Here is a 27,132-nt window from a genome sequence, read left to right on the forward strand (position 1 = left end):
TCAGCACATTCAGTCAGATGGACAATCAAACAACATGATTTCTTACTCAGTCAAAAATGTTTTCCCAGACAAACCTTTCCCAGTCAGCAACTATCAAACGGTATCAATCGGAACCTAGATTTTCGTCCTTGAATTGTAAAAATCATCTAAACTACCAGATATGCTTCGGGACCAAAAATGTAACATTAATAAAGGCGGTCGTTGTAGCATTAATGTTGAGATAACTCGTGACGCAAAAATAGAAATTTTGCTGGTACGATTTAGTAGCAGAAAAGAATTGAGTACTCACTGCTCACTGCTCACTGCAACTGCCTCACTGGTCAATGAACAAAAAGCAGTAATGGTGGTTCCGTTTCCTTGCAGCAATTCTTCCGTTTTCCACCGCCGTAGCATTTTCAGGGAGGCATCACCGCCTCAGATCCGTCGTAAATCTCATCCATGGAAGAATTTCAACTCTTTAGCTTCGAATACTCACTTTTCTTGCTCGCGATCGGATTTACAGCTCTCTGTTTCTTCTCCGAAGGTACTACTCCTCAAATCTCATCGTCATTTTCGTAAATCGTTTCATAATTAGGTTTAAGCAGTGTGTGTGTGTTTTGGTTGCAGTTCATCGAGAACTTGCTGGATTGTGTTGATTTGAGTGAGGAGGAGGCGCAAAACTCTTTGGAGTTTTTGCTCGGAGATGCTAATGAAGCTCTGATCAGTGCTTTCCTTGTTCTTCTTAGAGCCAAAGGAGAAACTTTTGAGGAGGTTAGTAGTTTCAGTTATGTCTTACGACTGATCATAAATCATAATCATATTGGTGTGTTTAGGTTTGCAGTTTGACGTGTTATTTTATTATTGAATACTTGAAATTATCAGCTTATAATTATGTGTTGTGGTGAAATGGAACAGCATAAGATGAAGATACCGTATTTACGTTTTTGTTATATGAAAGACTAGTCGCCACACGTGTATATTATATCTGTTGATGTTGATTTAAAAAAAAAAAAAAAAAAAAGTTAAATTGTAAATAATAAATATATTTTTTTTAAAATAAATTTTGAAATAAAGATGGAAAAAAATATTTATTGTAATTACTATCATGTTTATTATAATTAATACTTTAAGGTATATGTTTTTAAATTTTAAAATTGACAAAATCAGTAGATATTATTTATTTTAAAATATCATAAAATGACAAGTATCAAAATTATAAAAAATTGACATGTAACAAAATTATTTTTTATTTACTATAGTAGATGAGTAATCATTTAATTGTTTGTTGAATTTTTTATTTAAGGACATATATAAAAAACATCAATTATATCAAATATTACTATAATTAGATGTAAAATGCATTGATTATAAAAAATATTTGCATTATTAAAAGTGAAATGTATTAATTACACAAAATATTTCATATGTATTAATTACACAAAATATTTCATATAATTAATGCATTTCATATTTATTTATGGTAATATTTTTCATAATAAATGGTTATTATGTGTGGCCTTAGGCTTAGAAAATCTATTTTAAACAACAAATTACATAAATGCAAATTTAAAAAGTGCACATAAAACTAATCTCTTAACTCAAATCTAGTGAGTTATATAAATATCCCTCTTTTTTCTGCGTCTCTCAAAATTTACCCCAGACTAATTTTTTCCGGGTGCTACATCATTGAATAAATAGTTTAATTATATAAAAAAAAGTATAAAACCTTTAAAAAAAAAATTTACACATTGACGGATTTGGCTTGTTTCTATCTTAACAGGGCGTAGCAAATATAGAGCAACAGTGGGCATTAGCCCACCCACACAAAATTAAGGTTATATATATATATATATATATATATATATATATATATATATATATATATATATATATTTGTTAAATAAAATTAATTAGGGTTGTGATATGGCCTATTACACAAAACTTGAAATTAGTAGAAGAGAATACATTATTGTCTATGTGGATTAGACTCCATCTTAGATTATTTTAATGATGTAAGACAACATTTTGTGCAATTTAAAATAAACAATTTAGTTAAGAATATATATAGTTACATTTGTTATCGTTTGAAGAATTTTGCCACTGGTTCATACCTTAAAACAAAATTTTGGCTACGCCACTTGGATCTTAACAATAATCCCAAAAAGTGATTTGATATGCATGGTAAGAAGACCAAAATAGGGTTATTCACCAAACAACTCCGTTTCATTTGATTGAGTCTAGTTTGTTGGTTCCATGCTTTGGACAAACAACCCTAACTGACACTATTAGATCATTACGTAGAAGTTGTTTCTTTGAGCTTAACAGGTTAAGCATTTAATTTGGACAGGTGTATATGGTTGTTTCTTTTTTTCTTCATTTGGAAAGAATGACTTATGGGTTAAGACAAAAAAACATGACATAATGGGTCAACTGTCAAATGGCTAAGCCTTTACCTATTTTTCCCTACCAATTCCTTTCATGTTAAAATTTGATGAATACTGTGAAATTTTGTTTTTTGGGTGTAAAGGTAAAATGATTGTTCAGCAATCAGACCTTTTGCATGTAAAAACATATTACCGATCCAGCCACTTTAATCTATGATTCTTGCAATGTCTTTAGATTGTAGGGTTAGCAAAAGCAATGATCAATTGCAGTCGAAAGGTGGAGGGGATAGAGGACGCAGTCGACATTGTAGGGACGGGTGGAGATGGGGCTAACACGGTTAATATATCAACTGGAGCTGCTTTACTTGCTGCTGCCTGTGGTGCTAAAATTGCCAAGGTGAAAAACTTCCACTCTATTTCTGTATCTATACAAAAGGGGGAACCACATTAATCTTTTGCGTGTGTGTTTGTTTTGCATCTTTAATTGTGCGTTTGTTGTTTGAAAACCTAACACTACTTGTGCTACAGCAAGGAAATCGATCCAGTTCTTCTGCTTGTGGAAGTGCGGATGTATTAGAAGCATTGGGAGTGAACATAAATTTGGAACCCGAGGTTCGTATGTTCATCCATACACCATTCTACTAAAAAAACGTTTTTAATTTTTTTACAATTTTATTTTTTATCTTTGGGGGGTAGGGAGTGAAGAGATGTTTGGAAGAAGTAGGTATCGGGTTTATGATGTCTCCTAATTATCATCCAGCAATGAAGATTGTTGCACCAATTCGAAAGAAGCTAGGAGTGAAGACTGTTTTCAACGTGTTGGGTCCTATGCTTAACCCTGCTAGGGTTCCCTTTGCAGTCGTTGGGGTATACAAGGAAGACATTGTAAGCTTAAATTAACTTTTAACGACCTAACCTAACTACACCCAAAAAAAAACAACTTGTTAACAACCATCTTTATTGTTTCACTTTTGGTGGTAGGTTACTAAAATGGCAAAAGCTCTACAAAGATATGGCATGAAAAGGGCTTTAGTTGTACATTCTGAGGGTTTAGATGAGATGAGCCCACTCGGTATGACTACTCATTGTGTTACGTGATCACTCTCTTTATCATTAAGGTCCCATTTGTTACACTACAACGTATCATAGACTTTGCCTTTGACATGTATTAGGAGGTGTTTGACTTATCTTTTGGGAGTCAAAAGTTTTTTTGGCAAAAGTTATAAAAAGACAGTATTTCATGACTTTTTCAAAAAGTCATTTTTTCTTATATAAAAAATCAAAAAGTAGCTTTTAAAATGGTTTTACCAAACATCTTTTGCATTCTATCTTTTTCAAAAAATCTTTTGATCTCTCAAAAGATAAGCCAAACACCCCCTAAGACTTACACCAATATCAATCACACACAAAAATTATACTAATATTTTGTCTTACCATCACCATCTTTCATTAATATTTTTTTCTTTCAAAATAACTAAAAATACTCTAAATCATTGAGACACACCTTTCTCTCCCCATAAATTTCAAAATTTTGAGGTTGTGTGGGGTTCTTTTTTTTCCATAGAGTTACCAACTATTTGTTCTTTTATTAAAAAAAAACAATTGTTTTTACAAAGGAGCGTAAATGGGTAACGAATTATTTGTATTTGTTCACAATATACCATTAAAATAAATGTACTTTGTTGACACAAAATTCTATATAAACAATTTTGTTTTATGAAAAAAAAAAAAACAAATAGTTTATAAATTGTTACTCGTTTATCACATTAACCCTTTATCTACTTTTTTGTGATTTTTTAAATGGTGCTATGAATGTTGTAGATGTAAGTAATAAAAAATTGATTATATTTTAAGACATGAATGTCACCTTCATCCAGATTATCAAAAACAGCCCTAGAAAGTTTATCAAATACTATTACGTTTAAAAAAGAAAACAAAACCTAAAGTTTTATTAATTTTAAAGACTTATTGATGATCATGACACATGAAATAGGTCCTGGAGTAGTTTTTGATGTCACTCCAGAAAAGATCAAGAAATTCCATTTTGACCCATGTAAGGATTCTGTTTTGGTAAATTTGCTCGCTCATATATGATCATATGGTTAGACTTGCTTTCTAATCTCTAACCTAAACGGGAAATGATCATTTGCATTTTGTAGTGGATTTTGGGATTCCTAGATGCACTGTTGAAGACTTGCGAGGGGGGGACCCACAATACAATGCGAAGGTGCTAAGATGTGTATTGTCGGGTGAGAGTGGACCTATTGCAGATGCATTGGTAAGTCTTCTTAACAATCTATCAGAGTTTGTCAAAAAGTTATTTATTTATTTATTTTAATGGGTAAAAATATGTCGGGTCGGGTCAACCCATCAACACTTGTGTATTTATTTTTGGGTTCAATGCAAGAAATAGCATTGTACTTTCTTTTCTTGAGCATTATTACAAAACTGTATCTTGAATAATCTACTCAATTATAGCAATATCTTCCAAATACAAAACAATTTTCACTGTGATAAATGGGTATTTCATACTACAATATCTTAATAAGAAAAAAAAAAGTAGTTTGCTATAATCGGTAGACTTTTCAAAATGCAAGGTCTTAATAAGAAAAATACTGAAAGTACAATGATATAATTGGGTTGAATTTTGATACGAAAAAAATTAAAAGTATATTGTTGTAATAGAAAGAAATGAAAGTCGAATGCTATCGTGAACATATAAACGAAGATACATTGCTATTTCTTGCATTTAGCTCTTGATTTTTATTTTACAAATAACTATGAATTTAATATGATTAAAAAACTAATAATAGTGTACCTTTTTTAAGGAGGTTGTACGTATTTATACACTTTGGGCAACTTTAGACCTACCCACTCCACCTATTTGACAAATATTTAACTAAGTTTTTATAAAATTAATGTCATATATTGGTAATGAACTATTTGTTTTTTTCACAAAACACCATTGATTAAAAAAATTGTCATCATAAGTAACTCACTCGAACTTTGTGTTCACAAAATACCATTATATCAATGGTATTTTATATTCTTATGTACAAAAACAAATAGCTTGTCACACATTTATGGCATTTTTTAAAACAAATAGTTTGTTACTCATTAATGACATTAACCCTTTTTTTAATTCTACCCATTTGACCCATTGGAGATAAAATACAACTCAAATTGACCAATTTTTAGCTAAATATGTCGAAATTGCCCTTCTGATATTACAAAGTATAAAAATCAGGTCCTAAATGCAGCAGCAGCACTTACAGTGAGTGGACAAGTTGGCAACTTATCAGAAGCAGTGGCTTTTGCACGCGATACACACCAATCTGGAAAGGCTCTTAAGACACTAGACCATTGGATTTTTGTCTCAAATTCTTAATTATTTTGCAAGAATTAAATAAGATTTTATGTACGCCTTTTTGGTATTTGTTTTTTTGTAATCGAAAAATAATTGGATTATATAAGATAATAGACTCCATGAAAACAGTACATGATATTAAAACGCAACATTTTTAATCAGTTACAGAAACACCATAAGTTCATGAGCAAATACTGAAATACGCATAAAAACAGAATTTCAGAAAGTTTATGATAAATATAAATTCTGTTTATAAAGATAACCATGAGATAGTTATTTTATTTACTTATTAAGATTTGGAAGCAATTGCTCCAGCTTCTGTCAGCAGGGGGACAAGCTTCCCTCCTTTGTGCATGCCAACAGTGCCTACAGGAAAATGTGAGGAAGATTAAATTGAGAAAAACTGAAAAGGGTAAAATTGGAAAATCATAAAATATAAAAGATTAAAAGGATAAAGGCTTTTACTGTCACAGCCACCGATGTGCTTTCCACCAATAAACACATTTGGCACAGTTCGTTGACCAGTCCACTCATGCAATGCTGACTGTATCTCACCTCCATCATCTTGTATTGTATAACAACACAATTTTCAAATCAGTTGGAATGAGTAATTGAGTATGATCATAATTACAAGTGAAGTAGATTAAAAAAAAAGGGTCCATTAATGTTTTGTTTGTAAACATCCTATACTTATATTTTGACTTAAAGAATTTTATGGGTTAAGCACTTAAGCTGGATAAGTATATCATATATGTAGTTGTTTCTTTTTAACTTAATCTAGATAGAAAGATTTAATATGTTGAGCGAAAAAACTTAGTCTAATGTACTAAAACACCAACTCCTCTCATGCAAAAATTGATGAATATTGTTAAAATTGATTATTACTGTGAAAATTGTTAAAAAAAAAATGTTTCAGGGGATGTAATGGTAAGATGATCTCATTCAGATGGTTTTTATTCAGTCTAGAAAAGAAACAAACCTTATATATACAGACAAAAATATACGTTATATATACACACAAAAATCATTGTTCATTCAGACTTGATGTGGAGAAAAAATGTTAGTTGGAGAACTAAGTGCTAACTGTGAGCTTGTGGAGACAAATTTTGTTCCATGATGAGCTTATCGTGTTTTCAAAGAGGATAATGAATTTGTACTTCACTACTTTGTGAAATTCAAAATTACATAATAAAGTTGGTAAACGAGAACTTATAAATCAGCCTTTCTGGATAATTAGATTTCTCAAAGGCATGGAATTCTAAAACAATACTGAATTTGTAGCAAAGTTTCAATTGTTATAAAGCTCAATTTATGTGCCAGAATTTGTTTATGGATAACTAGTTCTACCATTGATGATGATGTTTTATCAAATCGCTCAAACAGTTATAGACAGACATATAGAGAGTGAGAAAGGAACTGACTTTCTAGGTCAAGCTCGATAGCTTTGAAGGAAGAATTAAGCTCCGTCAACAACTTCTTAACGTCCACACAGAAAGGGCAATACGATTTGCTGCCAAAACCAAAACCAAAACACGAACATCACTAACAGAGATCCATTCAAACACAAATTAGTTTATATCCATAAAAACCACTAAATTTATACAGTATACCCAAATCAAAACAGCATGTACCCCATACGTCCACAATTCCTTGAAATTCACGAGAAAAAAATGCAAACCAAATTTAAGAGAAGGATTATGAAATGGTAGGAATGAAACCTGAAGACGACGACAGGGTTGGATGAAACGAGCTCCTTCGCCTTGGCTGAAGCCATTGTTGATTAAAATTACACGTAAACCGAAAGAGGAATTAGGTAAGATATGAATTTGGACGCAAAACGGGATTTGGAACTTTGGATGATACTTAACAACCATATACTTGCTACTTATACAGGACACTTAAATAGATTCGGAGCCCCTCTCCTGTCATCTTGAACGTACACGTGTTCACAGCCTGAGGGTGTGGGTGATCTCGACCCAAGATATATTCGTGCCGTTCTCATTGTGATGCTGAAATAATTTTCGGGTATACCCAAAACTCGAGAACCCGAATTACAATATAGTAGGGGTGAGCAAAATCGAACCCGGAAACCGAAAAACTGACAAAATCGAAACCGAAATATAAACCGATGGTTTGGGTTTAGATTTTTTGAAAACCAAAAATTTCGGTTTGGGTTCGGTTTTTGGGTATGGTAAAACCGATAGAAACCGAACCGAACCAATTATATATATTGTTTATAAAAATATATAATTTATATTCAAATATAAATATGTTTAGCGAAGTAATGTCAAAAAGTTGAGCTGGTTTAGGTGTTTAAAGCAATTGCGTCTTTTTCAAGAGGTCTCATGTTCAAAACTTGTGTCCAATATTTCAATTCTTTTATTTTCGCAGCTAGATAAACTCATCCCACATCGGCACATGATTGAAACTTAGCTACATATGCTCGTGTACATATGCGGAACATACATCCTCTTCAGTTTTATTAAGCTTTTAGCTTTGTCTCACATTGATTGAGGGATCAAAGTTGAAGCTATCTTCACTTCTATATAAGTGAGGATATGAGATTGTAGAAAAATAGTTTACGATTTGGTTTTATTAAGCTTTTAGCTTTGTCTCACATTGATTGAGGGATCAAAGTTGAAGCTATCTTCACTTCTATATAAGTGAGGATATGAGATTGTAGAAAAATAGTTTACGATTTGGTTTATTTCATAGGGATTTTTTAATATGTGTCCTAAAGGCACATATAAGAAGTATTAATTATGAAAAATACTACCATAATTAAATGTGAAATGCATTAATTATGAAAATTATTAATAAATTTTACATTTAGTTATGGTAATATTTTTTATAATTAATGCATTTAATATTTAATTATTGTAATAATTATGATTAATTAATACTTTTTATATGTGCCCATAGGGTACATATTAGAAAATCCCTATTTCATAAACCAAAACCGAACCTGAAAACCCGATTTAGAAACCAATAAACCATAAAACCGAACCCATAGGTTTAGAGTCGGTTAGGGTTCAAGTATTTAGAAACCGATGGTCATCGATCTGGGTTCGGTTTTGGGGCAAAACCGACCCATGCTCAGCCCTACAATATAGATCGGGTATCGGGTATTATTATTGTAAGGGAAAACCCAAACTATCCGACCCGTTCTATCCGAACCCGAAAATTTTACGGGATCAACACCCTAGGTTAAAGTAATAGAGTAAAATACATTTTTGGTCCCTTTGGTTTGGCTAAAACCACACTTTTGGTCTTCGTATCAGCTTTTTGTCATAGATGGTCCATGTGGAGGTTTTTGGTAACACCGATGGTCCTGAATTGTTAAATCTAACAATCTAGTTGTTATATTTTTAGAATATAACTAATTTGTCCTTGTGTTTGTCTTCTCTTTATTGCTTATTATCTACTAATTAAAACTACTAATCACTACTACTAAATATATCTAGCATCACCACAAATATTATAACCATAACTTCCATGGGTCCACCCACCACCATCACAACCACTACACCACCAACTATTCTAAAATATGAAAACAAAAGGGTCTACATGACCTTTTTATTCAAATGTAATAACAGACTAACATGCCCTTAAGTGAAAATATATATCTTTTGACCACATTTAGATTAAATCCAAAAATCACAACCACCGATGTTACTGCCACCATCCTATAGCCACCACCACCACTACCACCTCAATGTTGATGCCACAACCCGCACAACCACCATCCTGTTACCACCACCTCACAAACTACGTAACTATCACAAACACTTGCTCAAACAAGTAATCAACATGTTTCAACTTCCACACTTGTTAGGTCAAAAATATGGTTTATACTTTACTTTTCTAGAAAAATATTTTTTTCAATCTAGGACCGTAAACAGCTTGGTATTTACGGTTGTGTGTGTGTTTACGACCATGAACCTGTTCACGGCCGGCCCATGTGCACCATATAAATAGAAGTCTAGTGCATGTGTGAGACATATATACAGTTTACGGCTGAGAGAAGAGTGGAGAGCATATTGAAGATATGGAAATCCACGGATAGGATTTTAGAATTACCCAAAGGGATTAGATCTGGATAAGCCAGTGATAAAACTGTAAGGACGTCACTACAGTTATGAGATCAGGGAAGCAATGGAATGGTTAAGGTCGTTTGTGATGTAAGACTACCATTGGTTAAGTAGCAATCACTTTTAGTCTTGGATTGGATGACGTCAAGATTCGATGCATGGGCCCGATCGATTGTATTAGGAAGTTGTTAGAGCCACAATTGCATGATAACTAGTGGCAACTAGTTCAGAGAAGGATTTCGTTCAGGAGTCGGTATGAGGCGACTAAGTAGGAGTCCTTTGGCTCCGTAGCCGGGTCAGAACCTGATATTTCAGATGATTGACGAACAAATTGAGATCAGGTAGGTCTCGGTAGATGTTGGGAAGCAGCTATGTGGCAACATACTGCTTCAGGCAAATCAATGTTTGGGCCGTTTTAGCGATTGGCACTATTAGTATTTGTGTATAGGTTGCAAGTTCGGACGGAAAAGCTGGTTGATTGGGAAGTGACAAGTCACTCCCAGTGGGATTAGCTGAGCCTCGACCAAGAAGAAGTGATCTGCAGGGGTAATTAGGTATGTGATCCTGTTTTATAGTGGGAACCTCGAACTATCAGAAGTTGAGTAGACAGTTGAGGGATAAACAGATTGGATTCGTCGATGATGATTTAGTATGAGTGGTCTGTCAGGGAATCAGACCATCTCGAGATACTAGATTCAGACGAAGTAAATGTGATCCTGTTGCGAGGAATTCGTTCATATGAGGATATTAGGGCTTTGCGAAGATTGGTCACAGCTACCGTGGGAAGGCTAGGGTGTGCCCAGGACAGTGATCATGTTACTAGAAGTGGTTTTGCATGTAAGAAATAGTAAGGAGTGATTTCGAGGACGAAATCTAATTTAAGTGGGGGAGAGTTGTAACACCCGTTTATTTATTAGTTAAATAAATTAATTAATGAACGATAGGTAGTCTAAAATAAATAATTATATATGCGGGTGTTGGGTTCGAGGAGTTAATTGCCACATTTTTAGAAGTCGGGGTTTAAAAGTGTGAGTTCGAGACTCATTTCATAAATATTTATGACGACAGGGGCTCTGTGGTAATTATCGGGAATTATTTTAAAAAGAAATGAGGTGGAGGGGCTAGATATGTTATAATTAAGACACTGGGGGACTATTTGGTAAAATGTGTACCTAAGTTGTAAGAGATTTTAATGGTGAGGGTTCAAAGTGTAATTATTGGATTTATTTTGAAGGAAATGGGGAGAGGAGGGGATACTTTTGTCATTATGGCAAACCTTTGAAGAGAACCGGGTATAAAGGTTAAGCAAACCCTAACCCTAACCCGATCGACCATTTTACAGCTGACACTCTCCCTTTTTCCTCCGGCTCCATCACCCATCTCGTTCACTTTGCCAATCGTCTAGCACATCAACGTAGTCTTTCTCACCGAAAGCATGGAAGACCGACTGGAGAGGGGAGCAACCGTCGCATCAGTTAACGACGAAGCTGGGAGGAAGCAACCATCACTGTTTCATTGCCACTGAACCTCCACCGTCGTGCCCTGCAGTTGGAGACAACAAGACCTATCGGCGGAGCTGTGAGCGCCGCTGCTATTCTCTCTATCACCATCCTCTTCTCCTTCTCGTTTCTTGTCGCCGTTAATGGTCGCACTCGGCTGTTTCCGGTGTCGTGTTGACCACCACCGCTCCGGAACTAGTCCCACAGCAGCCAGCAGCTAGCCGCCACCTCTAGAACAACCTACATCCAATTTTCCGGTTGAAATTCACCCCCGAAGGACCAGCGGCGGGGTTTATTTGTGGAAGTGTGATTCGCGGTGGTGTCGACACGCGGGAATTATTTAATAACTTGAGATATTAAACAATAATCATAGGCAAAGATTAATCCAAGCGATATTGGACTTAATGGATTAAGTCCTTAATAGGTTAAGTAGGAAACTTAACCCTAATCATCATTTTATGTGAAACCCTAATTTCACTTGGGTTTATTGTTGGGCCTCTCTATTGGGCCTTGATGATTGGGTTATTAATGGGTCATCCAAAGTCAAGCAATTGGACTAGAATAATTTAATGGGCCTAGGGTAAGGTCCATGTAAGGGGTTGGGGCCCAATTTGGAAAATTAGGCCATAGATGGGCTATAGTTTGGGCCTTAATGATTATATTATATGGGCCATGAGAATGCCAAATGTTTGGACTGGACTAAGTAGTTGGGCCTTAATTATGACCATGTAAAGGTTTGGGCCCAATTTGGAATATTGGGCCATATGTTGGGCTTTTATTCCTAGTTTGACTTTTTGGACTTTGGATTTGGCCTTGGGCTTGAATCAAGCCAAGATGGGGTAATGCAACCTGTTACTCCAAGAACTTGTGGTTTTGTGTTGGGAGTGACTTGGGACCCAATTATTAATTAGGTGATGTTTTGATATTGACAGTTCTGGAATCTGTCATCTAGCAGTTGGGATTGTGTCTACGGGACTTCATCATTGTGAGGTGAGTTACCTTCCAGTAGGGGTGGGTCTAAGGCACCAATGCCAGCCCACCAGTAGGTGATTATGTTTGAGATGATTATCTTTGTGATAATTATCTGGTTGTCATTATTTGATATGCTTATTATGTTGGGATGCTATGAGATATGTGTTAGTAGTAGTAGGGGTGCAATAGTCCCCAGTTACCGGTTGAAAGATACCGAAGACTATAACGCCCCATTTCTGGTATGTGATTTAAATAAAGTATTTTTCATTTCTTAAGGGGTACTCGACGAGTCAGTAGCCCGACTCGTCGAGTAGAGACGGGATGTTCACGCGATTTAAGTTGGCTACTCGACGAGTCCATATGCTGGGACTCGGCGAGTCAGCCTCTCTGGATGAAACCCTAATTTCAAGGGTTTGCACCTTATTTAAACAACCTTTTTCGCCCCAACCCAACCTCCATCACCCTCAGAGCAATCCTTATCAAACCCTAGCCTCCTTGAAGTGTGTGTGTGTGTGAGAGTGATTTTTGCCTTGTAAAGGAACTTTTGGTGCATTTTGGAGCAAGAAGAAGAAGGAGAAGGTTGAAGAGCTCAAGGAAGAAGAAGTAGATCCAAAATACACTCCTTTTTGGTCATCCTTTCTAGTAATAAAGTTTCCATCTTGCTTATTGAGCTAATAGATCTAGTTTGTCCCCAAAATTGTTAGTTTTAAGCTCAAAAACCTCAAATCCTTTGTGATAAAGCCTTATGATCGAGTCATATCTCAGATCTAGCCTCTCTTGAGCTCCAAAAGTCCAAGGAGATCACATTTTAGCAGCCATGGCTTTATTTTGGCTTATTAACCCCCATAATAGTAAAGTGTGAGTGTTATTGCTTCCTCTTCTTGGTTACACGTAAAGTTAGTAACTTTACGTGTTCAAATAGTCCCAGGAGCTTAGATCTACGGGTTGGATGGACTGAAGTGGAATAGAATCGACTATATGGAATCAACATGCTTAGGACTCGGCGAGTTGTTCTTCAGATTCGACGAGTCGAGTCGCGAGTCCCCGTTTTTCCCTGATTTGAGAGTTTAGGGTGAATCGGTGAGTGGGGAAGGGACTCGGTGAATTAGAGTCAGATCTAGTGATGGAGGGACTCGGCGAGTCCGGTCAACTGAAAGTTGACTTTGACCAGGAAGTTGACTTTGACTAGGGGTAAAATAGTTATTTTACCCTAAGGGCATTTATCAGTACCTGATCTAGTGTTTTTGGGATTTGTAGTCAGACAGTTCCAGAGCAGCAGTCAGCCAGTTTTAGAGTTAGCATCTCATCAGCCAGCGTTACGAGGTGAGTTTTTTCTTCCAGTAAGAACGAGTCTACAGCCACAATGCCGACCCGTTTAGTTAGCAGTAGTTCCGGACCTCGGTCCGACGCAGTAGTTAGAGTACTTTATGTCTTTGTGATTCAAGCATGTTTTGTGTTATGTGTTCCGGACTCTGGTCCGATGCAGTATGCAGTATATGTGTTCATGCTAGTTGATATGTTTATGCTATGCTATGTTCAGACAATTTCCGGACTTCGGTCCGACGCAGGGGACAAGGTCCCAGTCAGTTCCGGACTTCGGTCCGATGCAGCTTCCGGACTTCAGTCCGATGCAGAGGGCAAGGCCCTGGTTAGTTCCGGACTTCGGTCCGATGCAGAGGGCAAGGCCCTGGTTAGTTCCGGACTTCGGTCCGATGCAGAGGGCAAGGCACTGGTTAGTTCCGGACTTCGGTCCGATGCAGTTACCGGACTTCGATCCGATGCAGTGGGCAAGGCCTGATAGTTGTTTATATGTTATTATATGGTATGTGGTAGTTTGGGGGAGCTCAATAAGTTTGGTGCTTACAGTTTCAGTTTTGGTTTCAGGTACTTCCGCTAGAAAGGCGAAGAGCTCGGGTTGATGACATCACACACACCACAACTTCAGTTTTATCCTGGGAGTTTTATTCAGATATTTTGATATGATCAATACAGTTTTGTTTTGACACAGTTACTATGACTTTTGAGTTACTTATTCCATGGTTTTTATTATATATGACATTCGATGATTATTTTTAGTAATATTAAAACAAAAAAATTTGGGTTATATTTTGGGTCGTTACAAAGACAGTTATCGGTTGAAAGATACCAAAGGGGTGGATAGAGCCCATGCATGCCTAGCAGTATGTTTATGATATGTTATTATGTGACCTGTATGGTTATAGTATGCCATTATGTGAGCAGTATGTTTATGATATGTTATTATGTGGCAAGTATGGTTATGATATGTCATTATGTGATTCAGTATGTTTATGTTATCTTATCATGGAACCAATATGTTTATGACATGTTATTATGTGGTAGTGGTAAGGGGTGAAACAGTCCCCGGATACCGGTTGAAAGATACCGAAGGGGAGGTTAGCTCCCGGTTACCGGTTGAAAGAAAGCGAAGGGGAGGTTAGTGATGGGTTTTGAGCATTCTAACACTTCCTAAGTGTACATGCAACCCTAATAACCTTGGATCTATGTTTGTCTAATTGTCATGCAAAGTTGAATTCCAAGGTTATATTCCTATCTAGCATACATGGGGAACAATTTTAACATAAAGTATAGATAGAATAACTTACCTTGTTGTTGTTTGTGTTCCTTGAAACCTTGTGAGCCTAGCACCCCAAGTGTGATGCCTCAAATGCTTCACACAACACCAAATGCTCTTGGAAGAACTTATGAGAGAATACTCACTTCTTCAAAATCAGCCAAGCCCTCTTGATTCTTAGTGTAGCCGATTTTGGGTGGAGAATATGTTACTTATATAGTGTTGACACATCTAGGGTTAAACCCTAATGTGTCATGACTCTTCATTTCCATGACCCATGGGTTTGTAACTCCCATGGAGCATCCTATGGGTGGAACCCAACTTGATAATCCATGGAGCCTTTTAGCCCACTATACAAGATATGGATGATTTACATAATCAACCCATATATTTAATTAGTTATCTTTTGATCACTTAATTAATTCTTAATTAATTCTTGATCAAACTAATCAAATAATATTATTAATATATTAGAACTTATAATATATTAATAATCTCCAAGTGTTATTTCTCTCATTTAGTCTATCCAATTGCATGGTGCCATGCAACCCAAATGGACCATGCCGGGTCGGGTCAAGTACATACCAGAAATAGTTATGGACTTAGACACCTTATCCAACAGTTAGTTCCCAGTTACTGGTTGAAAGATACCGAAGGGGAGGTTAGCTTCCAGTTACCGGTTGAAAGATACCGAATGGGAGGTTAGCTCCCGGTTACCGGTTGAAAGATACCGAAGGGGAGGTTAGTTCTCACTTACCGGTTGAAAGATACCAAAAGGGAGGTTAGTTCCCAAGTACCGGTTAAAAGATACCGAATGGGAGTCCAGCTCCCAGTTATACCAGGCGGATACCGGTTGAAAGATACCGAGGGATAGACATTATGTGGTATGATGGGGGAACTCACTAAGCTTCGCGCTTACAGTTTACAGTTTTGGTTTCAGGTACCCATTTTCAAAGGAAAGGAGCCGGCTTGATCGCAGTGCATCACACTATGTTTTCCGCACATGAGATCTTTGAGATTGCACTTTGATATGGTTTTATGATAATATGTTTTAATTATTGACACTTTGGTTTTGACATAAGATATTATTATGAATGTTTTTATACTGATGGTTTTATGTAATAACTTATTTAAAAACGAAAATTTTGACCTCGAAATTTAGGATGTTACACAAACCAACATGTATTCGTGTCATTTTGATTTTTGAGGTTTGATTTTATATGTTAAATGTAGTAAAAGAATTTATTACGATTTTTGAAGGTAAGTTGATTTATCTATTCATTTATTTATTTTTAAATATTTATTTATATTTTAAGTTTTGACATGTCGTAAACATTTTCATTTTGGATTGTTTCCTTTTTTATACATTGAACTAGTGCAGATGGTATTTGCCTTCCGTGCGAATTTATTAATATTATATTTTCAACTAAAACTTTATTTGGCTTGCAAGTTGAAAAAATAATTTTAAGTTAGTTTATTAATAAGTCACCTCAAATAGTTTTGATATCAAATAGTTTATCAAAAAACATATATATGCAGGGACGGTTTTAAGGGGTTCCCGGGTGTGGCACCGGTAACCCCTAACTTTTCTGATCACAGTGTAAAAATTTTCAATTTTTCAATTTTTTTTTAACTATTTTTCATGTATCAGCAACATTTATTCATCCCGATAACACCTACTATGTATTTCTACGTCCGTCTCTGCCTATATGTCGTTTTATATGATGCGATAAGCTACTTTTATGGTTTCATCAAACTACTAAATTGCAATAATAATAATAATAATAATAATAATAATAATAAAACTAGTTTATACGTGCTAAAAAACACTAAATAAACTAATAGAATAATTGGTGTAAAGCTATATAGAGTTTTAGTCCCTATGGTTTTCACTCTCTATAGTTTTCTAACTAGTTAACTTTTTGCATAGTTCGTCGCTATGGTTTCCAAAAGTTGTGTGTGTGCTTTTAAGGCAACCACCGTTAGTAAATGGATGTATAATGATGAAAATTCCATGTTTTTTTTTGTCTCATGTCTTTTTTTTTTTTTTTTTTGCCATATGTTAAACTTGAGGAACTATTTTTGTAAAAACCTTTGTAGAGTATTAAAAAATGCCTTAAAGACATAAAATCCTAAGGCTGCGTTTGGTTCGTAGAATGTTTTTCAAATAAATGGAATTTATCAAAAGAATTGGAATCCAGAGGAATTAGAATCTGAATGTATTAGAAACTTAAATGCGTTTGGTTGACACAGAATGAAATATGTTTTCTGTTTGGTTTGCTAATTTACCAAATGAATTGGAAAATGAATTTTGTAATATGACAAAATACCATTTAGTAATTTTTTGTAACTTAATTATATTTTTTAATGAACATGACGAAGTTTATACAATTACAACATTTTTTTCAACATTTTTTTGTACCTTAATTATCATTTATCTATCTTTGTTTCTAGTTAGATTAAGCCGTATCATTTCCTGCTTATCTTCCAGGAAAGTTTTACACTTCAAATACATAATAGTTGATAATATTATGAAATTGGATCATTAACAAATTTGATTTGTTGCAAGTTTCGTTGGAATTAGTTATTACCGTCTATTAGTATAAAAATGAATTAAATCGTTGTTTTAAAAAAGCAAATTTATCACGTAGAAATCTACACGAAAGTAAAAAAGTTACTATCTGTTAAACTTCATTTTATGCATTTAGTGGTTATTAATTATATCTTTTAGAGCAATTTATGGACTTTTATCTTATAATCTCCAAGAAATTAATCATAAGTGCTAAAAATAATGAGCACAAAAAAGAACATGAAGGCAAATAAAAAACAATACCACAGAGACAAAAGTACAACCAGATGGTATATATATATATATATATATATATATATATATATATATATATATATATATATATATATATATATATATATATATATATAAAAGCAGTTATTACACATCCCCAACAACAAATTCAAACCAAAAATTTATACGTATACATGTAAATAGAAATCTTGTTACTTTACCAAAGAAATTAGAGATGAAGTACAATAGCACAAAATGTGAATATATTATGTTATACACACAGAGATGAAAGAACAAGAAAATTGTATAAAATAATAGTAAAACACAATTGATTGCAGGTAATAGAAGGATTCAATGGTTTACTTGTGAACCGAGACGATATAGGAATGACGAACTACAAGAAATACGGTAGCACAACAACAATGAACGATAGATGAAACTGTTTGGAAAATGCCGATTAGAGATATATAAATAGAGAAGATTATGTAATCATAGAAATAAATGAGTTTTTTTTCAGGCATAAATAATAGGACTGTTGGGTAAGAAATTGAATTTTGATTATTGTTGAGCGGCGGAAGAATTACAAATCAAGCAAATAAGGAATTGAATGGTTATTATGGAATTCTAATTCCTTCTATTTAGGTTGCCAAACGCGTTTCCTATAGGAATTTAATTTCTAATTCCTTTTAATTCCTTTGAATGAAACGAAACAAACACGCCCTAAAAACTTCAACCCATCAATATTCAATGAAGCTTTCTAACAACGACACACTTTCCATCTCCTCCTCTCCAACTCCAATTTTGTCTTGTTTTTTTCTCTGTCTCATCCACTTCATTGTCGACATTAATCCCTTCTTCCTGATCATCGTTGGGCCTATTTGGGTAATTGCACTATTACACGGACCATTTCAATAATTTAAGTATTACACCGGGACCATTATTGTGGTTTTTCTTATATAAGGACTATCTCTATAACGTTGCTATTATTACATTGGTACTTTTTGTAATACAATGGGGACCATTTCCGTAATTCAAACAACCCATACATTCCCAATTGACGGTGCTTGTTACAACCCCAACAACCATTAAAGGTGAACCACTTACAATTTGACTTAATGGTACTCTCGACGACCTTTAGTCTTTAACTTATAACTTCAGATTTTACTCGTTAGCTTCTGGAAAAATTTACCACAAAGGTTGAAAGTCAGATGCGAAGACAAAACAGAAGTCAAACATCCAACTCACATTTGTGAACATCATAGAATATCCCTAACTTCTTTTGGAAAACAACGCATGTGAAACGCCAAAACCTTCGTTGAGGACATTTCAAAGACCAGAACCAACAAAACTCAACCCAATCTCCAATTCATCCCAATCCTTTTATATGTATATTTTTATTTTTTATATATTGTCTTATCTCATAAATTAAAAGGGTTCAAGAACAAAATGTTATTTTGACAATTAAACTGTATTTGCTTTTTTTTCCTGAACAATGGTTTTGATTTAATAAAGTCTAAGATTTTTTATGTGATATAAATGATAAATTTAAATATGTCAAACCAAGTCCAACACTTTTACATAACTGACTACGTTGGAAGAAAAAAATGATTAGTTGGGTTGAAAATCTCTAAGTCGTTTAATTAAATTGGTCACCCAAACCCAGCATGAATGCCAACCATACCTTGAATTGAACAGGGAAAAAAATTGCAATTTTTCCCCACCAAAAAAGGTGGGAGAGGGCCAGCTCTAAATCTCTTGTATGTACAAAAGAAATCAATCTCATCCCATCATTGCAAATAATCATTTTTCCTAAAAGAAATAATTGAATAAACATTTCTGTGCTAAACCAACTCGTTAACAGTTTGTTACAAAACCAACTCGTTAACAATCATTTTTCTGTGCAAAGAAAAATTATTTTGTTGAGAAAAGAACAATCGTTTTGTTTCGTATGTTTTGTTGAAGGTGTTGGTTATCCATTTTCATAGAAGTGAGTCATAGGCAATGAATGACTTTGTTGGCAGAAATTAATCAACCCAAACAAAGACCACCACTCACCACTGTATTTTACTTTAATGAACTGGCTGCAAGAGGTTGAAGCTTAGAGTTGAGATTTTGAGCAACAGCATCAATGAACTCCTCAGTGTTCAAGTAGAACTCCCTTGATGCCCTGTAAATAAAAGTCAAATTAGAAAACCATGTTGGTCAACTCATTCAAGTTGATACTTTATAAAGAGTGACTCGATTAGCTTCCATTTACATTCAGCATTTTATCGACATAGCAACTGCACTAATTCTTTTTTTTATCGATTTAGCCACTGAATTATTATTATTATTATTATAGTAGTCATAAAGAAATAATAGTTAGAATGGTTAAATCAATAAAATGAAGAAAAGTATGTTGTGGTTGTCTAGTATGTAAAGCCTAAATAATAAAATATAATCAGATAGTGAAAGTAGCACTCACTTGGGTCCATGGATTAGAATGGCAAGATCCTTTGTCATCTTTCCAGACTCAACAGTCTCAACACACGAGGTCTCTAGCTTTGTAACAAAATCCGCTAATCGTTCGTTTTTATCCAACTTGGCTCTGTTCAAAAGATCAATAATAAACATTCTTTTAGCATTTGAAACAAGTTGTAAAAAAGCTCAATCAAACAAAACAGGATTTAACTAATATGAACATTATTAGACCATCCACAATAGGAAAGTTTTTTTGTGCCACCAACTCAACAATCCAAAAGCCTCAAGATATCTTTCCACTATAGGAAAGCTTTTTCATAACGCTTATTTACAGGTCCTACCAAACTTATAGGGCAAAATGCAAAAAAGTCTATTTGCCAATTTGTGTGGTTTACCAACTCTTTTTCACCCAAGTTTGACTATTTTGCCAAAGTTTTGTTGCTTTAGTGGAATATTTAGTGTCATGTAGAATTTTTCACTAAACCCAACTATTAGTATATAGCTATATATAACTTTCTTATTATAGACAAGAAAATTTTAAATTTGTAATATGTAATATAATTGTAAATGTTGCCAAATTTCTGACTTTTTCTTATTTAGATTTTTATGAAGTTAATTAAAAATATCTTTTGACAAGGTTATTTGAGCAAGAGGCTCCAGAATAAGCTCCAATTGTGGATGATGATGATCTTAAGTAACATAAAGTTGAGAATTGAGAAAAAAATATATATTATATTAGAAAGGTAAAGAGACCGATGTTGAAGTCCTCTTGTCCATGCAAAAATTGAGGCAATACTGTTTGTGCTGGTTTCATTTCCCTTTTGGTGTTGCCTAAAATGACGTGTTACTGTCCCATGGGCTGCCTCAGCTTCTAGTGTTTTACCATCTGATGATAGCTGCAAAAAGTGCAAACCAAATATATTTTTTGTTCAGTTTCGGATTTTTTTATTTGATTTTTGGTTTTTTCAAATTCAAACCAAATTCCTTGGTTCAGTTACGGTTTTAGTTAAAAACCAAACCCTTCTTCTCAAATCTCAAGCAACCATAAAGTCATGTAAATTTCTACTAACCAAAACTGATGTCATGAGGCCCAGAGAACCAAATCCTGCACAACAAAAAATATTCTTTGGTGGGTTGTTTTGTTTAATAATCCAATTCCAATTGATCTTTTAATAAATATAATTTCTTTACAAAGATTTTATTAATCGTATAACTAAACCATCACCTTGAGCTAGTAAATCACTTTGGACATCTCCATCATAGTTCTTGCATGCCCAAACATACCCACCATCACTTTTTAGGGCATAAGCCACCATGTCATCAATCAATCGATGTTCATACCTTATTTAAGCAAACATATCACCAATTAATATTCAAATATATCAACCATTCAACAGAAGTATAAGGACTACAAACCCATAAAAGGGAATTACCATATTGAATGTTCTTCAAATTTCTCCTTCCAACTCTTCTCATATACCTCTTGAAAGATATCCTTAAACCTGACATGTCAACACATAGTATAACATAACGCCACAAATATTGTAGATAATATCAAAGCAAATTGTATATAAAAAAGGAAGACATTGTCACCTCCCGTCATATTTCTTCAAAATAGTATTTTTGGTGCTCAGATATAAAGGCCATCTCTTTGAGAGTGCCATTGACATTGATGATTCAGCAAACGAACGGATAGACTACCAAAAAAACATAAAAATTCTCATGGTAAGATTTCAAATTTTTAATCATCTTATGATATAAAATGTGATAGTTAGCAAAAGTAAAAAAACCAAACCTCATCAACATTATACATTGCAAGTGCAATGCCAGGACCTTTAAAGTCAAAAACATCAAGCTCCATGGGAGTTTCACCATTCTCTGGGACTAAACACATCACACAACAAACATTTTATAAAAATCTATCTTACTTTTTCAGGTATAAATTATAATAAAATCAATTTTTAGCATACCAAAAACCATCTTGAGTTTTCCTGGCCCTTTAATGACTGCATCTGTAGCGCGATACTGGTCGCCAAATGCATGCCTACCAATACAAATCGGTTTCGTCCACCCTGGAAAATAATATATAAAAAAAAAAATTAAAAAGGTTCTACAGGTCATCCATGGTTACCAAATACATGTAGTGCGTAGGTGTCAGACACTACTTACCTGGGACAATTCTAGGAACATTCTTGCACATAATAGGCTCTCGAAAAACCGTCCCTGAATCCAAAGAATTCTAACAAGTTAAAACAGTTGACTAATATAATCTGTGTATTGAGAGTACTAAGACATAATGCCAATACAAACCATCTAAAATATTCCTGATTGTGCCATTGGGACTCCTCCACATGGACTTCAATCCAAATTCCTTGACTCTTGTCTCATCTACAACATTAGGAACATAACATATAATCTGAGATTTTAGCAAATTTGGATTTTTGACATGTTACAAGTGGGTTTATAGAATGACTAACCAGGTGTGATTGTAGCACATTTTACAGCAACATTATACCTGTAAAACATGAAAACTTTGGTTATAATTTCAAATAAAGTAAAGAAATATGTATGTATGTAACACCAATTCTAGACTTGAAATGCAGTTCTCTAATCCTTCTCTTAATTTCATCCGCTAAACACTAGTTTCATTCATATTACTCAACCACATTGCTATCTAGCAGGAATCATCTCTAGAATCAGCAGTTTCTCTTAAAACAGATACTATGTGGTATGATCTACATACAAAAGTCTATAAAGGCTACATATGACTGATGCAGGGAGAGCTCAATACGGAATCCACTAGTAGGCTGTGAATTAAGTAAGACCTTGAATAGAGTTGCAAGTTTTTTATCAGCCTTTAAAGCAATCATTGAGGGTATAGGAAAAAAAAAAGGCGATCATCACTTACTTCAGAGCGGCATGGGCGCTTTCTACAGTAACTTCATCATCTGTAGCATCACGATTCAATATTCCCAAATCAAAATACTTAATATCCAAATCTATGTACGGAAAAATGAGCTGAAATGGAAAAGAACAACAACAATAAGCAACGGAGATACAGTGAACTTAATTAGGTCAACTGTATACAGCGAAAAACAATTACGAAATCAAAATCTTCGAACCTTGTCTTTAATCATCTGCCATATGATCCTCGTCATTTCGTCACCTAGAAAAAAGGAACAAATTAGACACCTGTGAGAGAGTAAGTATTAACAACAATGAAAACGTATTGTCTATGATAGCTACCGTCCATCTCAACAATGGGATTGAGAACGGGGATTTTATCCATAGCGGTGGTAGAAGACGAAGCGAAACAACGAAGTGAAATTTTGGATAAGCGACTGCAAAGAGAAAGGCGGTTGCAGGATTTTACACTACCGAAGTAATTGAAATTCGATGATATTGGTAATCTAGGGTTTCTGAGTAATACAGAAGATGAAGATGAAGAAGAAGACAACATGGCGGCGGCGGTAGTGGACATGGTGGGCAGGCGGTGTTTTAGATGAAGCATCGCGGTTGCGAGCACCCTGTTTTGATAGCGTGATAGTGTCAGGAAGGCTTGGTTACGCGTTAAGAACCGGGTTTAATATCTAAACATGAGCTTTATTACCCGGAAACGGAGTAATCTGATCTTGTAACGAGTTTCTTAATAAAAATAACAAACTTAAATTTGTTTTTGTAAAGATCATTTTCTTCGGAATATATCATTCTGGAATGGTATTCATTCCAAAACTTTGATCCAAAACAAGATTATCTATACATTTCGGAATACCCATATCCGAAATAAGAATCTATGTATTATCATCATGTTAGTACTTTGAAGTGATATGTTAGTGATTTGTTATCATCAATGTTATTTAAGTGTAATAGGATTACTTTATAGCGAAAATTTTTTATTTGGGTTATATTGTTATATTAAAAATGCATCAGAAAATCCAAATTTTGAATATTTAACCCGGTTTTGACTTTGCATTAATCCTTATACCAAACTCAGATTTATAACAGTTTTGACTGTTGAGGAAAACTGTTATATGACAGTTTTCAGACAAGGAATGTATATAACCAATTTTTAGTCAGTTTTCTGGTACTCACGAAAATTACACCATCTCATTCTCTTTGATTTTATCTGAGTGTTATCCAATTGAGGATTTGGGAGTACCACCCAAATACTTGGATTTGAAAGTGATTATCACGATTCTCAAATTCCCAAGTGTCACTAAACCATATTTCTAACATGACAATCCAAAGTGACGGACAAACGTTCCGGACAGTTATTCCAGATTATAAAACATTAATTTTTATCCCTTATATATATATATATATATATATATATATATATATATATATATATATATATATATATATTACCGCATGTAGTTAGATGTTTACTTGTGATCATCTGTAATTATCTCATATGACTCCTTCAATATGAGTTTCCAAGAGAGTGAGCACGAAGAAAGTTTTACCAATCTGCATGTTTATCTACACAACCTTAGGCGGACCAACCATCATAGTTACACGAACATCAAAACTAATGTGATAGATCGTTTCCAAGTTTGTTTTGTGACTATTAAATGTGTGGTAAGAATGTGTTTCATATTTCTATTATGTTCTTTAAAATTGATAACGTTTGTATACCTAAAGCATCTTGGTTTGTTTTTCCAAAAAAATACAACTACATGCATTTATAGGTTGCATGTTGTCTGTCATCTTTATAGGTAGTGTGTGTTTAAGAGTGGACTACTTAAACACAATGTTTGTAGCAGTTGCTATGGACTGGACCAACCAGACCCTACCTGTAGCATTTGGTATGGGTGTGGCAAATAATGTTGACTCTTGTACATGGTTCATGATGAGGTTGAAGGAAACTCCTGGAGAGGGTAGGGAAGTATCAGCCATAACCAATATTGATGATGTCATTAGTTCTTACGTAGGTGAGGTATACTCTAATTCTTATAATGGGTATACTTGTAAAAGTGTGTTATTGTATATTCACACAAGAGTTGGTGGAAACAAAACATTAGACATTTGTTCTGGATGACATCCAACTCATATACTGTGAGGGTGTTTGGGATATCTTTTTGCCTTCAAAAGTCCTTTTTGCAAAAAGACTTTTTACAAAAGATGTTTTTAATAATATGTTTGGATTAGCTTTTGAGTAATTTAAGTGTCAAGGGGTTGAAAAGTTACAAAAAGACACGGATACCTGACTTTTCAGAATGCTTCTTTTCCTTATTTCTCAAAAGTTGGTTGTAAAAAGATCTTTTCCCATTACCAAACATCTTTTACTTCATTTTTAACTTTTTGGAAAAGATAGGGGCCAAAAGTTGGTTAAAAAGATAAAACAAACACCCTCTATGTTTGATTTTGAACAATATTTTCGTCAGCTAACCCATGATGCATGTGAGATGCTTGCCAACATTGGTCATGCGAAATAGACAAGAGCCTATTTCCCTAACATCTGTTGGAATTTACTCAACATTGATAGTCTACAATTTTTACTGGTGTTATCAGTTAATCAACGCAATGTACCAATAATACCGCTTACCGAGGTAATTCATGACTACACTCAACAGAATTTTGATAAACGCGGTTTAATGGGAGGTAATACCGTAAAATATTAAATTACCTTTTACTTGTACAATAACCTTAATTGATAATATTTACTTTTCAAGGAGGTTGACTAATGTACCCACCCCGTATGCAAAAATGGTGTTTCATAGTATCGATGCAAAAGTTTGTTCGGTGGCAAGCAACAAAGATCCCGCCCGAGATTTCTCTTTCGTTCCCATCCGACATTTTTCAAGTTTTTGATTTTAAAACAACTTGTATTGTAGATCTAAACTGCCATACATGTTAATGTGGGAAGTGTTGCAATATAGTTATAGCGTGCGATCATGTTATTGCGACATCATGTTATTCAAACATCGTTAAATTAGCAAATATGGTTCAGATATATTATCGGACTGATTAGTGTCAACGTCTAGATAGTAATCAAATGAAATCTTTGTATACTAGGTAATTATACGGTTATGTATATAATAGATAGCAGATCCGATATCTTAGTGATAATGATCACTTCTTAGTATAAATTAGATATAATCCCTTGATTGAAAAGGGATATACTAGTATAGCTTAGCATATATTCAACATTAGGATGAAACCCTAATGTTAACATCTTGGTGGCCGTCTTTGTGACAACCCGTTTTCTTGGTGAAAACAACCCATTTCTTGGTGAAAGACATATTTGTGATTATTTCGTGTTCTTTAAGTTTTTCTATTTTTTATTTTGGTTTAGATAATTTGTTCTTTTTTTATTTTACTTGAAGTGAATCCGGTCGTTACAAACCTTCAATTGGTATCAGAGCGGGTTTTTGATACACTCAAGTAATCATGTCGACTTCCTATAATCTCAAATCTTTTGGTCTCAACAAGATTCCTCCTTTCGATGAGCAAAACTTTGCCATATGGAAAACTAAGGTCATGGTTGTTTAGAAACCTTGGATTATGAGATGCTTAAAATTTTTGAAAAAAGTTCCTCACGCTCATATGTATCAACATATGGTCAACAATGCTCAAGTTGGTCATTTGAAGCAAAAATCAGAGACTAGTTATGACGACGATGATAAGAAACTGATTAGTCATGATGTGAAAGCTAGAAAAGTGATAAGAAACTATCTTCTCTATCACGTGTATCATCTTATATAGAATTATAAGTCAGCTCAAGAGATGATGGATACGCTGCCAATGGCTTATGAAGGCACTATGGAAGTTCAGGACACTACCATTAACAACCTTACTTGAAGATATGAGCATTTCTTCACTCAACAAGGTAAGTCACTAACCCAAACTTTTTACAGGTTGAACTGTGTGGTAAATGATATGCACAGGTTGGGAATTGTCAAACACTTTTCTCAGTTGGTTTTAAAGTTTCTTGACTCTCTTAGGAAAAGCTGGGAACATCACGATGATGTCCTTAAGAAT

At 34.4% G+C, this 27,132-nt stretch overlaps 3 protein-coding genes across 3 annotated transcripts; 1 reads left to right on the forward strand and 2 right to left on the reverse strand.

Moving 5' to 3' along the window:
* Window positions 1–215: 215 nt before the first annotated feature.
* Window positions 216–5,874, forward strand: LOC145044180 (anthranilate phosphoribosyltransferase, chloroplastic-like). Its single transcript, XM_078993022.1, has 9 exons — window positions 216–523; window positions 607–750; window positions 2,599–2,760; window positions 2,892–2,975; window positions 3,060–3,248; window positions 3,345–3,435; window positions 4,357–4,416; window positions 4,523–4,641; window positions 5,611–5,874. The coding sequence occupies exons 1-9, from the start codon at window positions 341–343 to the stop codon at window positions 5,749–5,751; spliced, it is 1,173 nt and encodes a 390-aa protein (XP_078849148.1). The 5' UTR covers window positions 216–340; the 3' UTR covers window positions 5,752–5,874.
* On the reverse strand, window positions 5,847–7,610 carry GRXC2 (Glutaredoxin family protein). Its single transcript, XM_078993023.1, has 4 exons — window positions 7,449–7,610; window positions 7,152–7,240; window positions 6,196–6,294; window positions 5,847–6,096 (listed from the first exon to the last, which is right to left on the reverse strand). The coding sequence occupies exons 1-4, from the start codon at window positions 7,502–7,504 to the stop codon at window positions 6,020–6,022; spliced, it is 321 nt and encodes a 106-aa protein (XP_078849149.1). The 5' UTR covers window positions 7,505–7,610; the 3' UTR covers window positions 5,847–6,019.
* Window positions 7,611–19,510: 11,900 nt separating this feature from the next.
* On the reverse strand, window positions 19,511–23,732 carry LOC145044182 (Isocitrate/isopropylmalate dehydrogenase family protein). The gene is made up of 15 exons (XM_078993024.1): window positions 23,395–23,732; window positions 23,271–23,314; window positions 23,057–23,166; window positions 22,626–22,663; window positions 22,459–22,536; window positions 22,318–22,371; window positions 22,119–22,220; window positions 21,944–22,032; window positions 21,742–21,845; window positions 21,582–21,650; window positions 21,374–21,489; window positions 21,219–21,253; window positions 20,902–21,044; window positions 20,153–20,275; window positions 19,511–19,855 (listed from the first exon to the last, which is right to left on the reverse strand). The coding sequence occupies exons 1-15, from the start codon at window positions 23,657–23,659 to the stop codon at window positions 19,753–19,755; spliced, it is 1,473 nt and encodes a 490-aa protein (XP_078849150.1). The 5' UTR covers window positions 23,660–23,732; the 3' UTR covers window positions 19,511–19,752.
* Between the last annotated feature and the right edge of the window lie 3,400 nt (window positions 23,733–27,132).

This window comes from Lactuca saligna, chromosome 4 (genome assembly GCF_052625555.1).
Source record: "Lactuca saligna cultivar CGN05327 chromosome 4, ASM5262555v1, whole genome shotgun sequence".
Lineage (NCBI taxonomy): Eukaryota > Viridiplantae > Streptophyta > Magnoliopsida > Asterales > Asteraceae > Lactuca > Lactuca saligna.

What these genes read in the sequence shown, in the direction of transcription:
- LOC145044180 (XM_078993022.1), top strand. Translation starts at nt 341, where the DNA reads ATGGTGGTTCCGTTTCCTTGCAGCAATTCTTCCGTTTTCCACCGCCGT. An exon ending in AAGGAGAAACTTTTGAGGAG is followed by an intron (nt 751 to 2,598) that starts GTTAGTAGTTTC and finishes CAATGTCTTTAG; the next exon opens with ATTGTAGGGTTAGCAAAAGC. An exon ending in GACCTATTGCAGATGCATTG is followed by an intron (nt 4,642 to 5,610) that starts GTAAGTCTTCTT and finishes TATAAAAATCAG; the next exon opens with GTCCTAAATGCAGCAGCAGC.
- GRXC2 (XM_078993023.1), bottom strand. Translation starts at nt 7,504, where the DNA reads ATGGCTTCAGCCAAGGCGAAGGAGCTCGTTTCATCCAACCCTGTCGTC. An exon ending in AACCCTGTCGTCGTCTTCAG is followed by an intron (nt 7,241 to 7,448) that starts GTTTCATTCCTA and finishes TGGTTTTGGCAG; the next exon opens with CAAATCGTATTGCCCTTTCT. An exon ending in GCACATCGGTGGCTGTGACA is followed by an intron (nt 6,097 to 6,195) that starts GTAAAAGCCTTT and finishes ATTTTCCTGTAG; the next exon opens with GCACTGTTGGCATGCACAAA.
- LOC145044182 (XM_078993024.1), bottom strand. Translation starts at nt 23,659, where the DNA reads ATGCTTCATCTAAAACACCGCCTGCCCACCATGTCCACTACCGCCGCC. An exon ending in GGCAGATGATTAAAGACAAG is followed by an intron (nt 23,167 to 23,270) that starts GTTCGAAGATTT and finishes TTTCCATTTCAG; the next exon opens with CTCATTTTTCCGTACATAGA. An exon ending in AAAACTCAAGATGGTTTTTG is followed by an intron (nt 22,033 to 22,118) that starts GTATGCTAAAAA and finishes TGATGTGTTTAG; the next exon opens with TCCCAGAGAATGGTGAAACT.